Source organism: Suillus paluster (genome assembly GCF_016628075.1).
Source record: "Suillus paluster strain FC165 chromosome Unknown EDB91scaffold_5, whole genome shotgun sequence".
Taxonomy (NCBI): domain Eukaryota; kingdom Fungi; phylum Basidiomycota; class Agaricomycetes; order Boletales; family Suillaceae; genus Suillus; species Suillus paluster.
The window spans coordinates 992,786-1,005,594 of NW_024537565.1; the positions used below are offsets into that span (position 1 = coordinate 992,786).

The 12,809-nt window shown below is 46.6% G+C and overlaps 4 protein-coding genes across 4 annotated transcripts; 2 read left to right on the forward strand and 2 right to left on the reverse strand.

Moving 5' to 3' along the window:
* Positions 1 to 7,364: 7,364 nt before the first annotated feature.
* On the reverse strand, positions 7,365 to 7,634 carry EDB91DRAFT_1045363 (uncharacterized protein; the record flags this gene model as incomplete). Its single annotated transcript, XM_041313186.1, has 2 exons — positions 7,365 to 7,435; positions 7,496 to 7,634. Coding segments are annotated over 2 exons (210 nt in total), but the record flags the coding sequence as incomplete, so codon positions are not given.
* A 1,804-nt stretch (positions 7,635 to 9,438) lies between these two features.
* On the forward strand, positions 9,439 to 9,965 carry EDB91DRAFT_1243807 (uncharacterized protein; the record flags this gene model as incomplete). The annotated part of the gene is made up of 2 exons (XM_041322340.1): positions 9,439 to 9,618; positions 9,663 to 9,965. 2 exons carry the CDS (start codon positions 9,439 to 9,441, stop codon positions 9,963 to 9,965), a joined length of 483 nt encoding a protein of 160 aa, XP_041182264.1.
* Positions 9,966 to 10,330: 365 nt separating this feature from the next.
* On the forward strand, positions 10,331 to 11,115 carry EDB91DRAFT_1243808 (uncharacterized protein; the record flags this gene model as incomplete). Its single annotated transcript, XM_041322341.1, has 4 exons — positions 10,331 to 10,412; positions 10,465 to 10,629; positions 10,678 to 10,848; positions 10,919 to 11,115. 4 exons carry the CDS (start codon positions 10,331 to 10,333, stop codon positions 11,113 to 11,115), a joined length of 615 nt encoding a protein of 204 aa, XP_041182265.1.
* A 156-nt stretch (positions 11,116 to 11,271) lies between these two features.
* Positions 11,272 to 12,456, reverse strand: EDB91DRAFT_1045721 (uncharacterized protein; the record flags this gene model as incomplete). Its single annotated transcript, XM_041313209.1, has 3 exons — positions 11,272 to 12,023; positions 12,049 to 12,059; positions 12,092 to 12,456. 3 exons carry the CDS (start codon positions 12,454 to 12,456, stop codon positions 11,272 to 11,274), a joined length of 1,128 nt encoding a protein of 375 aa, XP_041182266.1.
* Positions 12,457 to 12,809: the final 353 nt, after the last annotated feature.

Below are 12,809 nucleotides of genomic sequence, written 5' to 3' on the forward strand. Positions count from 1 at the left end.
ATCAACCCTCAAGCTCTCGCAGGTATTGACAATGAACAAAACTAGATGCGTTGTTTATCTCTCCCTCTCTACCTAATCTGCATTTCTATTCTCTACTATACAGTACGATTTTCCTTTTAGTTTATTTGTTGGAAGATCGACCGAGGACGGTCGATATTCGAAGTTGGAAGGGGATGTAAGGATTCAATATCCTTTATGCCCCGACTGCGCTTCAAAATGAAGACGATCGAATCGCCATGCGTTCGAACTCGTCCATGTGACACACTGATGCGAAGAGCGTCACTCTTCGCATCCGAGTCACGCGGATACATTCCTTTACATCTCCTTTTCACTTTCTTTCGTTATCTCACCTTGTGCTCACGCTCCACGATCTCCTTGCTTCACCGAAGTATTTTCACCTCTCCATATGCTTCGTATTCTCATTCAGGTCTAGCCAAGTACTCGAAAACGTATATAAACTGCCCATGTACACTCATACCATAGCAGAATCCTAGACGCTGATTCCCCGCTCCAAGCTCGATCGAAAACCATCACAGAAAGTCCTCGACATATATGTTTACTCTACTCGTCTCGTTCGCCGTTGCACTCGTCACTTATCTACTTCGTCTTGTTACATTTCCCCTTCGAACTCATAACTAGCCTTACAACACAGTAGCGAGGTTTCGGTACTCCCAGAGACTTCCCCCTGGGATGGTTTTCTGACTTCCGAGCGCTGACCCCTTCCAAGTTCCTCGGCTTGCCTGCAGCGAGCCTCCCCTTCCCATGACCAATTTTTCCATTCATGCATTGACTCTTGAGTAACTTCAGCATTAGACATCCACTCAACAAACTGTTTGTTGTGACCTTCCAACCTTATTGGTGTTAACAAAGACTCTTATTTGATCCTTGACAAACTTCCAACTTCATATGATTCATGCATCAAAACAGATTGTGTTGATATATTGGTAAGTTACTAAATTGGGTGATATTTTAGGTGTTGTAGAGTAATTCCCACAGTGGGTAGTCAAAAATGCGAAATATGGGGATATAAAGGGAAATAAATACTACATTATAGAAGATGTGAGGAGATAGTCAAAAATGCGGAAATCAGCTAAGATAGACCTCATTCATACACCAGTTCATCACATGATCTAGCATGACATTTTGATGAATTTACGCCTAACTCCATGTGTATGAACTCTGAGAAAATTTCATTCTATGATTATGTGCGGAGAGTCTGTAACAAGACATGCATGTAATTTTTATAATTTAAATTGGTGAACTGAGAGATGAGCAGTGTTTGTGAGTTCAAATGTCTCAAGTGAGGTGACTGAGGTCACATATCAGGTCACAATGGTAAATTTGCCATAAAAATGCCTACTCCTCCCTCAAGTTGCTGAAAATAAACATTCTGAGGAGACAACATTAATACTATAGTTCATCCTCACAGGATCATAAAATAGATTCTGCTAATTCTCATCCAAAGCAGAATTACAAGCCAAAGAACATGTTCATGGCCTAAAGTCATGTGATGAACTAGTGTATGAACGAGGTCTATCTTACTATGAGGATGATAATCAGTAAGTAGGTAATAGAAGTTGTGGGGAAATTAATTGGGTAATGTTCCTGAGTGGGGTAATGATATATATTATGGGGAAATTAGAAGGATAAATGGGAAAGCCCAGATGGTGATGGAAGGATAGATAGGAAAGCCCAGATGATGTGGGATAGATTGGCAGGAAAGCCTAAATGGTGTGAATAGAGTCAGCAGGAAAGTCCAGACAGTGATAGAAGGGAAGATAGGAGAACCCAGATGGTGTGGAAAGGGTGGATGGGAAAGCCCAACTGGTGATACAAGGATGGGTGGGAGAGCCCAAATAGTGTGGAAAGGGGGTTAAGAGAGTCCAGATGTCATAGAATAGGCAGTGGAAGAGACTAGATGATGTACATACTCATTATTGCTTCCTATAAATGTACAAAATTGTGGATCCAAATGTCCTGAAAATGTTTCAAAAAGGACCCCTATTACTCTTATTATGATGGGAAAGCCTGCCTAATAAATGCACTGGGATGTCCCAAAGACATACTAGAGTGATTCCAGATGGGATAGGGAAAGATCACAAATAGGCACTAGGGATAGCCCAGATACTTTCTTGAGCGTGGGCTGGGATATCCCAGTACATAAGGTAAAATAATGGGAGTACCATCCTAGAACACACCCACTAGGTCCTTTGCTAGACACAAACACATAGACCTAAAAGGTCTTTTTAAGTGGTTGACTGAAGTGTCCTGAGGTGATACCACTACCATCAATATCCTTTTCTCAAATTATGACCAAGTGGGCTTCAAGCTCTCGGAGTTCCACTTGCAAGGTATGCAAACTGTTACACATTATTGTGTGCTCTGATTCTTTGCAGAGAGTGAAAGGAAATGTTATAACTGATGCAAAACTAGTTGCAATGGCTGCTGTGCACCTGACTCACAATGACAAGACCACAATTCTTGGTGCAACATGCATTCCACTCCCTGACCTCCGCAGGCCCCACCCTCATCAAACCTCATTGACAATCCAACAAGAGGAGAAAGGTTTTAGGTGGAATGCCTGAGGCGCTGCACAATTCTGGTCTTGCTTTGTGCCAACATTCTGTGTTCCGGTGTTATGACCAATGTTCACCAATAATGATGAAGGTGAGCACACAACCACTAGGACTCAGTCAAGAGGATAGTGAACAAGATGGTATTGAGCGTGAACGTCTACGTCACTACAAGCGTAGGAAACGAAGAGGTTAAGTCTAAGGAGTACTTTCACTAACTAACCTACTTATATACATAACATTGAATAGGAGTCTGAAAGAAATCAGCCAATGAGAAAAGAGTCGTACGATACTGCGGATGACTAAGTATGACATCATGATATATAAGCAAATGAGTAAGACGGCAACTAAACAGAAACCCAAGTTCCGACCAGTTCTTCTTTGGGAAGCGAGATTGTTCTAGCCTGTGGAGTAGGGGAGCCAATCGGAGAAACCACGGGTGATATGTGAAGAGGTGAAGGTGTGACAGGGTGAGGAGTCACGTGACCGGTTCAGGTACTGGAAGTAGCCGAAGGAAAACCGAGAAATGAAAAATGGTTTGTATTAGGAATTCGTGACATCTGGGCATTCAACTACCTCAACTTGCTGTGTGGAAAAGGCCCTGCAAGGCTGATAAAGCTCATGCTATGGATGCAATGCATAATATGGCTGATTGGGAAGCTGATGCTTTCTCTGCAAAGTTTTGCAATACTGATGGGACATTAATGGCGGCTTACTTTTCAAATTGAATGGTTACTTGCGATGTGCCTCTTTCCCCTAAGTTGGCTGAGAGCGCATGCAAGGTGAGCTTTTGCAAGGGCCTTTACTCAACATTAACACTCAGTGCCAATACATAAGCAGCATGCCCCCAAATATGTGGGTGGTTTGAAGACCCCATCCATTCTCGGTCGCTCTGTAGCTGATCTGGAGAAAATTCAGCACGAAGGTGTGACAGTGGTTTTTGATGGACTTCAGGTGAGCTCCTAAGCCTTCAAGCAGCAACTGGGTGCTCAACTAGTAATGGGCTCAGCAGAAGGAGGTCATTGACAATGCCCTTTGGGCTACTCAAGTTCTGCATCATTTTCTCAAGCCCCACCAAAGCAACTCCGATGGTAGGCATAACTGGGATGATTGTCTCATATGGTACCCTCACAATGGGACATTGGAGACTGAAGCTTTGAGGTCCTATGAAGGTCCTCACTTACAGTTCATGCACAGGAGCTTGGAATATCAGTATGCTGATGAAAATCACATCTCTGAGCCAACTGGTGTCTCTCATCTTGTCCATTCTTGGCAAATGAAAGGTCATCAAGGCAAAGATGTGAGCTGCTGATTGCTTCTAAATGCAAACTTCTTTACTGCAGACCCTTCAGTCATTTATACTGTAGAACCCTGTCATAGGACATGTACATTGGCCTGCAAAACCAGGTCTACAGGACAGCGGCTGGCCCATGTGTACCCAGGACTGGCTGACTATGTGAGACATGTGCAGGCCAGTGACTCTTGTATAAATGACATATCTGCAGTACCTGGATAGGCTGGTATGAGGCCAGTATGCAACCATGTGCAAGCCAGTGACTCTTATATATATGATATATCTATAAGCTTATTTATAGTCATACACCTGGCTTGGCCAGCCCATATAAATACAGGAGGGTGTCATATACTGGATCTGAGTACCCCCAGTACCACCTATAAACATCCCTACTGCTGGTCCGACCCCCTGTTTCCCCATCTGCTCCATTCCTCCTTCTCTGACAATGCACAAAGTGCATCTCAGCAGGATTAGCCCTGCTACCTCTGCCCAACCCCGTTCCACTCTTCCGACACTACCCCTATGTCCTCCGACACCATACCCCTTCCATCCGACCCTATCTGGGGTTCTGCTCCTCCGCCCTATCAGTCTGCCTGATCCTACTCCTACTCCCTCCGCTTTTCTGACCCGCTCAGTTCCGCTCATCTTGTCCCACCCAACTATTAGTCCGTCCGACCGCCTCACTGGTCCACTCCTAGACTAGGAACCACTCAACTGGTCCTATCCCCATTTAGTATCATAGTTCCACTTTTTGGATCACCGGTAATCCCTATACCCTAGCGATTCTGATCTGTCACGTACATACTGTTCCCTGAGCCTTATTCTCGTATGTCTCAGTCATCCTATTGTAATCCTGTACACTCAGCACATAGCCTTCTGCTATGCTATGCTCATCACTTAGAGTATATAAACATATGTACATTTGTCTGTAGATACTCAGTCTGAATATTACCTTTTCTAAGCCCTGCTCTTCTGTTCTTTGACTTGGGCCTGATCCTAGTCAACTCCTGTTAGCCGGCCTAGGGGATTGACTCCCTAGGTCGGCCACCCTCTGATCCTCTGATCCTCCGCTCCTCCACCCCTCTGTTCCTCCGCTCGTCCGACTTCCCATGTGTTGGAACTAAACCCCATACTCTCGCATCCACCCCCTCCATTCCGCTCTGCTTCGGACTTCATCCAAGCACTCCCTTCCACTCCGCTTCTACTGTTGGTTCCGACCACAGTAGTCTCCTGCCTCCCTCCTGTCGGGTGGAACAACCCCTGCCCGACTTTCCCGTGCTCACCTAGTAGTCTGTCGGTCCTCCTTCAGAGGACCCCCATTCCGACGTCCTGTCAGAACTCATAGAACTCGTGTCGGACTACATTCCGAAATTAGGGGCACGTACTCAGGTAAGGGGCGCAGCATACAAGTTGAAGCCAAGCCCCTCAGACTCCACTTTACCACCGAGCACAGTCTTAACAGAGGGGCCGGCAATGTAGAACCCTTGACAGCCAGTGTGGAACCTGCTATTGTTGGCCAGTATGGTAGACAGTTGTACTCATGGTGGCCTATACCACTACAGGCTAGCCTGCTGTTGCAAAGTGTGGGAGAGGGCTGGCCGGCCAGATTGTGACCCATACTCCTGTTAGCCAGTCTGCCCCTGCAGTATGTAGAGGGGGCCTGTCATACCTATGTTGACCCATACCACTATGGGCCAGCCTGCTGTTGCAGCATGTGGGAGTGAGTTGGCCACACAGGTTGTGACTTATACTATATGTGGCCAGGCTGCCTCCACAGTGTGTAGAAGGGGGACAGCCACTGTTAAGACCATGCTCAGGGGTAAAGCGGAGTCTGAGGGGCTTGGCTTCAGCTCATGCGCTGCACCCCTTACCCGAGTACATGCCCCTAATTTCAGAATGTAGTCCAACATGAGTTCTATGAGTTCCGACAGGACGTCGGAATGGGGGTCCTCTGAAGGAGGACCGACAGACTACTAGGTGAGCACGGGAAAGTCGGGCGGGGGTTGTTCCACCTGACAGGAGGGAGGCAGGAGACTACTGTGGTCGGAACCAACAGTAGAAGTGGAGTGGAAGGGAATGCTTGGATGAAGTCCGAAGCAGAGCGGAATGGAGGGGGCAGATGCAAGAGTGCGGGGTTTAGTTCCAATGCACAGGAAGTCGGACAAGCGGAGGAACAGAGGAATGGGGGAACGGGGGGTCAGAAAAGCGGAGGGAGTAGGAGTAGGATCGGGCAGACTGATAGGGCGGAGGAGCAGAACCCCAGATAGGGTCGGATGGAAGGGGTATGGTGTTGGAGGACATAGGGGTAGTGTCGGAAGAGTGGAACAGGGTTGGGCAGAGGTAGCAGGGCTAATCCTGCTGAGATGCACTTTGTGCATTGTCAGAGAAGGAGGAATGGAGCAGATGGGGAAACAGGGGGTCGGACCAGCAGTAGGGATGTTTATAGGTGGTACTGGGGGTACTCGGATCTGGTATATGACAGCCACACCCATGTTGACCCATACCACCATGGGCCAGCCTGCTGTTGCAGCATGTGAGAGAGGGGTCAGCTACATGGTTTGTAACCTGTACTCCTTTTGGTCAGACTGCCTCTGCAGTATGTAGAGGGTGGATGCCCACCCCCATGGTAACCCATACTAGTGTACAGTGAATTTGAAACCATCTGAGATTCACTAGGTATTCCTTGAAAAAGATAGGGTCTTGATACATTGATCCATGCATACTTTAGGTTTGTGGTTCAATGTGCCAATGGGCCCATAATCACTGATCTTCTCATCATCCAAGGCAAAGAAGTCAAAGCTACAATACTGGTTCAAAGGGTCTGCATAATGAATAGTTTTGGGGAGCTTTTTAGGATACACCAGCTATTTATACTATAACCTTCCCATTAATATAGTGTATAGGTGGAGCAAACACTTGACTACCCTAAACCTACAAGCCAGTGGCATGGCAGGCTGCCCTAGTTCTGGTGTGAAGTGAGCACCTGGCCATACATGTCCCACATATGAAAAGCATACCAGGCCTACCTATAGACCTTATTTGAGTCATGTTGGCCATACCTCTGCAGTATAGGGGGGACAGACAAATCTATGGTGACCCATACCACTACAGGTCAGTCTACTGTTGTAACCTGTGGGAGTGTGCCAGCCACACCTGTGGTGACCTATACCACTACAGGCCAGCCTGCTGTTACAGCCTGTGGGAGTGGGCTGGCTGCACAGGTTGTGACCTGTACTACTTTTGGCCAATCTGTATTTATAGTACATGGGGTTTGGGTAGATTAGAAGTAAGGTAATTACATTAGGACATCTCCAAGATCAACTCATTACAATGAATTTTCCTTGAAAATTCTTTAGACCCTCAGCTGAAAACTCAGCCCACATTGAAGCCTGCTTCTCAGCATATGCCTTATGCCTATCCTTGATGCTTTCATCTGCCCTTGCTCTCTACCTGGCCTCCTGTGTCTGAAACCAGGATACTGTCCAAAACATTTCATGTTATACCAATTTCAATTCTTCACTCCAATGGTCATATCTTGCTTTGGCTTTCAACCAATTCACACAATAAACTTCAAATGGGGAAAATAAGCTCATGAGCTTGACAAAAATCAGATGACATGAAAACTCACACTTATTCATCCACTTGTTCTTTTGACTGTCCTCTACATTGTTGATCCTCCAAAGCCAAGCTAGTCTATCAGAACCCTGACCATGCCTATTTTCCTCTGTGACTTCTTTGCTCACTACAAGGTCCTGAGCCTTTATAGGGGTTGATACAAAGTTAGTGTATCAGAGTCAGCCCCCAATTGTTGCATTGCTGCCCTTAACCGATGGTATCCTCGGGACTGTTTGTTGATGGACAGAGTTATTTTTAGAAGTTCCTTGTTGGATCTAGTGCCCTGATGATGAATTGATTTGTTAAAGTGTATTTTCTCTCGAAACACCACTGATCTGTCACCCAAGGCTTGACGAAGCTTTTCCAGACAGTCATTTGCTTGACCCTTTCAAAGCTTGAGTTCTTCTTGACGTAATGCCATGATAATATCATCCATGATGGTATCAGATGCTGCCCATGATGGCATCCAAACTTCAGCAACTTCTGCAGGTAAGTCAGCCTCACCCTCCAGATCCAAAATACTGTCCTGTCACTGGTTAATCTCAGCTCTGTCTTTTTTGCCTGTCTTTGCTAGGGTTCTCAGTGGTAGCAAAGACAAGCCACAAAGACAGAGATTAGATCAATAATGTCTGCCAAAGGGAAGGGGAAGAGGCCTGCCACTGGTTAATCTTAGCTCCGTCTTTAGTTGTCACACTGATGTTCTGTTACTGATACCACTTGAGGCTAGCCTGTTAAGGTCGTGCTCAAGGGAGAGGTTGCTCAAAGGGCTTCGGCTTCAGCTCATGCACTGCGCCCCTTACCCGAGTACGTGCCCTTTAATTTCCGGGGGACAGAGGGGAAGTCCGACAGAAGTCCGGGGAGTTCCAGAGGACTTAGGGTCGGTGGAGTTTGGCAGAACTCCAGAAGGTTTATGCAGGGATGGAGTAAGGCTACTATGGAAGTCCGGAGTAGAAACAGAACAGAGGTTAGACTACCCTAAGGTAGAGCCGGAGAAGTAGTCCTAAGGTTTAACCCCTAAGACTTGGAGGTGGACAAGAGATGAGACTCAAGTCCGGAGATTGCAGGAATGAGCAGAACTAAGATGATATTCGAACTGAGGAGTTCCGGAGTATTACAGGGGTTTATATACTGTAGGTATCATGTAGGTAAATCAGTCAGCAAAGGTGAGGGCTATGTACGAAGCATGTGGAAAGTCTATTACTAAGTATAACGGATCAAAGCAGTGAAGTCGGAAATGAAGTAAGAATGGACAGATCAGTAAGCATAGTGGAATAGGACATAACCGGTAACCGGAGCAATAGCTAATCTAAAAGAAGTTAGGGGTGAGTGCGGAGATGAAGGCGGAGCGCCGGGCGGAATAGTAAGATGGAGGACTGGACTTTAATGGAGTAGATCCGGAATTCCAGATCCAGAGGTACAGGATATGACATAGCCTCCAGATCTTCAAGTTCACATGGGGTGATGCAGAGATCTGGCCTTGGGGCAGCTTCCTGCCAATCCAATGCCTGAACTGTGGGTGGACTAATTCTTGGCATTCAGCCTATGTCAAGGGCAGTGAGGACAAGATGTACATCTTTGAGTACAAGAATCCCACCTGCCACCAGAGTTTCAGCTTCAGTCAGCCTAAAGACACCATCATGTTGTCAAGAGGTAGGAAGCTGGGGTGTGTATGGATGGACATACCTTTGAAACCATTATTGACTTGATCATGTGCATTTCTTACTTTGCTACTCAAACTTTGTCATTTCATACATGTCTCTGTTAATGACACTTTGTTAGATGGACTTGGTGAATTTTGGTGAATTTCAGCATATATAGCGCAACTTGTAAACACATGTATCACATGACCATGTTTGTCACATAATCTGATGTTGAGTTTTCAAACGCAATCAACTCTTGCCTGCTGTACATTCTGCAAACTTGTATTGGCCTGCATCCTTGTCATTTTGTGATATAATGGCCAGCTGGACTCTTGTTTTTAGCAATGTGTTGAATGAACACAAGGATTCCTTCATTGCAGCTAAAGGAAATTCTTTCATTAGGGCTTGCATCCTCAAGATGATCAAAGATGTGATAGGCAGTAGCAAAGCAGCCAAAGACCCTTGTGTTATGCTTCCCAAGAAAAATCTTTGGAAGGTGAGCTTTCAGAATTGTATTCTATGTTAATCTAATTAATACAGGCTGTCTGTATGTATTATTTGGACTTCCTGGAGGATGACGAGGATTGCAAGGCAGAGGAAGAAATTATTGAGGGAGGGCATAAAGATAGATCTGCTCCAGATGCTGTGACTGTAGAGATGGTGAGAGAGCAGGAAAATGATAAGCCTGAGGAAGCTGGGAAGTACAAGACAGAATTCTCTGCTTTTGATGTCATCCAAAAATTATTTAAGGACAAATTTGAAGAATATGACAAGCAGCACCATGATACCTCCAACCTCAAGTCTATGGGTCAGAGGACAAAATTGGCCTGGGAATGGCACTAGGCTATGTCCCCAGAGGTGAAACAGGAGCTTCAGCAAGTTACTGAAAAATGGAACCAAGAAGGACCTCCTGCAGATACCAAGGATAGGTATTTTTTTCCTAACATTCTATTGACTCACATGTTACAAAACTCAATGATATATCAACAGATACCATACTTGTGACCAGAAAAAAGTGATGGAAGACTTTATGGACATGGTTTGGAGAACTATGGGGTTGCATGTTGTCATCCTTACAGCCCATGATTGAGGTGAGGGAAAGGCTCCAGTAACTACTATGTAAAAAAATTTATACTTCATTTCATTCATAATAATGAACTTTTTCCTAAAGCTGGGAGACCACACCTCAAAAGGTGAAAAAACCTTTTATGCAGGCATCCAAAGACAATAAGAAATGGGTTGGACATGCTCAAGACTGTCTTGCTAACTGGCTCCTTGAAGGAGAATATGGTAATGTTGCTTTTAATTTTTAAATCTAATATTGTAGCTAAAATTATAACAGCTGATGGAGAGGATAGTGATGGAGAGGATGACAATGAAGATAATCTCCCAGATCTGACTGTTGAGGTTGATGATGATGGTTATCCTTGCCTACTGACAGGCTTTAGATCTCTTAAGCTCAAGCATAGGCAAAAGGTTGTTCGCTCTGTCTTTCAAAAGGCCTATGGTGAGTTGATTGCCTTATGTGATGTTATCATTTACTCACTTTCACTAGCTGTTATCACAAGCAATTCTTGGGCTCCAGTGCCCTGGGGTGAGGTGACTGACAATCCCAATCACTATCTTGATTTGGAATGCATCTCTGAGAATGTCATCATCAAGGACCCTTCCCACCTGCAAAAGGACACAATCACTATGCTTTACTCCCACTGGATAGATCACATTAGTCATAACACACTGATCGTACATTTTGTTGGGTATAGGCAAGCTGATTTTATTATCTGCACTCCCTTCAGATGAGGAAGAGCACCTGAAGAAGGTTGATGATGGTAAAAGCTCTTCAGATGAAAATGGAGTGGAGGTGGAGACTCTGTCCATGGCTGATTCCAGCCCCAAATACCATGTTGCTAGGGACATGGTTGCTTATCTCAAGTCTCTCTCTACTGTCCCTTTATATCAATACCTTCTTGCTGCAGTTTCCAGCTTCGTCTAGCTTAGTAGGAATTGGTGACACGATCTCGTGCGTTGGGCTGGACCGAGCGATAGCTCGGGGTGGGACGCAGGCAGGTGGAGCCGCTCGCCCGTCAAGCTGAAACAACCCGCAGCTTCAGCTGCTCAGCCCGACCAGACATGGAGGTGAGATCCGACGTTACCGTGCTGCTGCGTTAGCGAGGTGCCGTGAAGAGATCTGCTCAAACACGCGAATGTAGGTCTCGTAAGCCAGCGACTTCCAATGCCCCGCAATTCGCACTATCTCTGGGTCAATCTTCTTAGCTAGGTAAAAGGATGCGCCACCTATACGGAAGGAGTGCCCGAAGGATGTGCCCCATCCCCACGCTATCAGGATGGAATTGATGCGTTCTAGGGCCCGAATCTTCGCCATCAGGTGAATGTCGCCTCTACTGTCTCGCCACGAGAATAGGGGGTCGTCGGCGAGGGCAGGAACAACCTGTGCCAGGTTGCACAGGGCTGCTAGGGGGCATAAGTCCCCCTGCTCGTTGAGAAAGACTGATTGAATTTCCCCTGCCCGTGCAGTTTTGGCGGATGGCAGGTCGAGACAGGCGTAAGGGCTGCCCAGCAAATCAACACCAAAGAATGTGTGCGCACGGGTGAGGTGCTTGGAAGGGGTAAAGGCTGCTCGAGAAGTGACGGAAACTTCACCGAACCGCATCATGCCAAAGAAGGCACATGACGCTATTGCCCAAACGCAAGCATCGAAGGGGTCTGACAGAACGAGTGTGGCTTTGAGAGCTACCAGCATTGATAGCGTGACGGGTGGCCTGAGGGGCCTTTGACGGCTAATTTGAATGTTTTCCAGGCTGCACAAGGACCAATTGATGCGGTTGTGATGGGATTCAGAGAGTGGGGGAGGCCAGCCCTGGGCGATGTGCCAGGTGCGCACTGCTGACAAATATTTTCATACGACGCCCACGGAGACTGGTTCGAAAGGTGTGCTGCTGCTGATGGACAAAATTGAATCGCCAGGCTGGGGATCTGTGATGGCCCAAAGGGCAAAGGAGTGAAGCAGCTTGAATGATGCTGGAAGACGGTCCGCTTCTGGAATCGAGAATATGTCACAAAAAAGGTGAAATTTTCGCAGCCCGGCTCCGTAGCTGGTGGTGTCCCGAAGTGATGCGCGGTTCGCTAGACTGGCTATGTGGCGAATGACCAGATTGTCGATAGTCGAAGGGGGTGGAGAATTTGTGCCCCGCCATAGAAAAATTTGTTCCCCTGCCTTACACTGTGGGCGGAGATGGGATGGGCCTGGAACCCATGAGGTGGGTGGGGAGGCAGGTGACTGACTGGTCAGCAAGGATAAGTGGTGTAATGACATCACAATAATGGGATGAGCTTGCCCACTAGGTGAGGGGGTAGTGGAATGGTAACTGCATCTGTCGCCCCTGGAAAACCAGCTCTGAACACGGCGACGTCGCCACGCGAAAGCGCGTCCGCAATGTTGGAGCGAGTCAAAACATAAACTGCCTGCAAACACACACAGTTCTCTGCCTGTAGCCGGTAAATGTGCTTTAACACTGCGTTCGTTTCTGGGCTGCGTGAACGACCTTTGTTGGTTACTGCCACTACACCTGCGTTGTCTGACTGAACAAGATAGTTGATGTTTCTCGGCATGTCCCGCGAAATGAAACCTTGGTGTACACCTGTTAGTACAGTCTGCAAACACGAGCA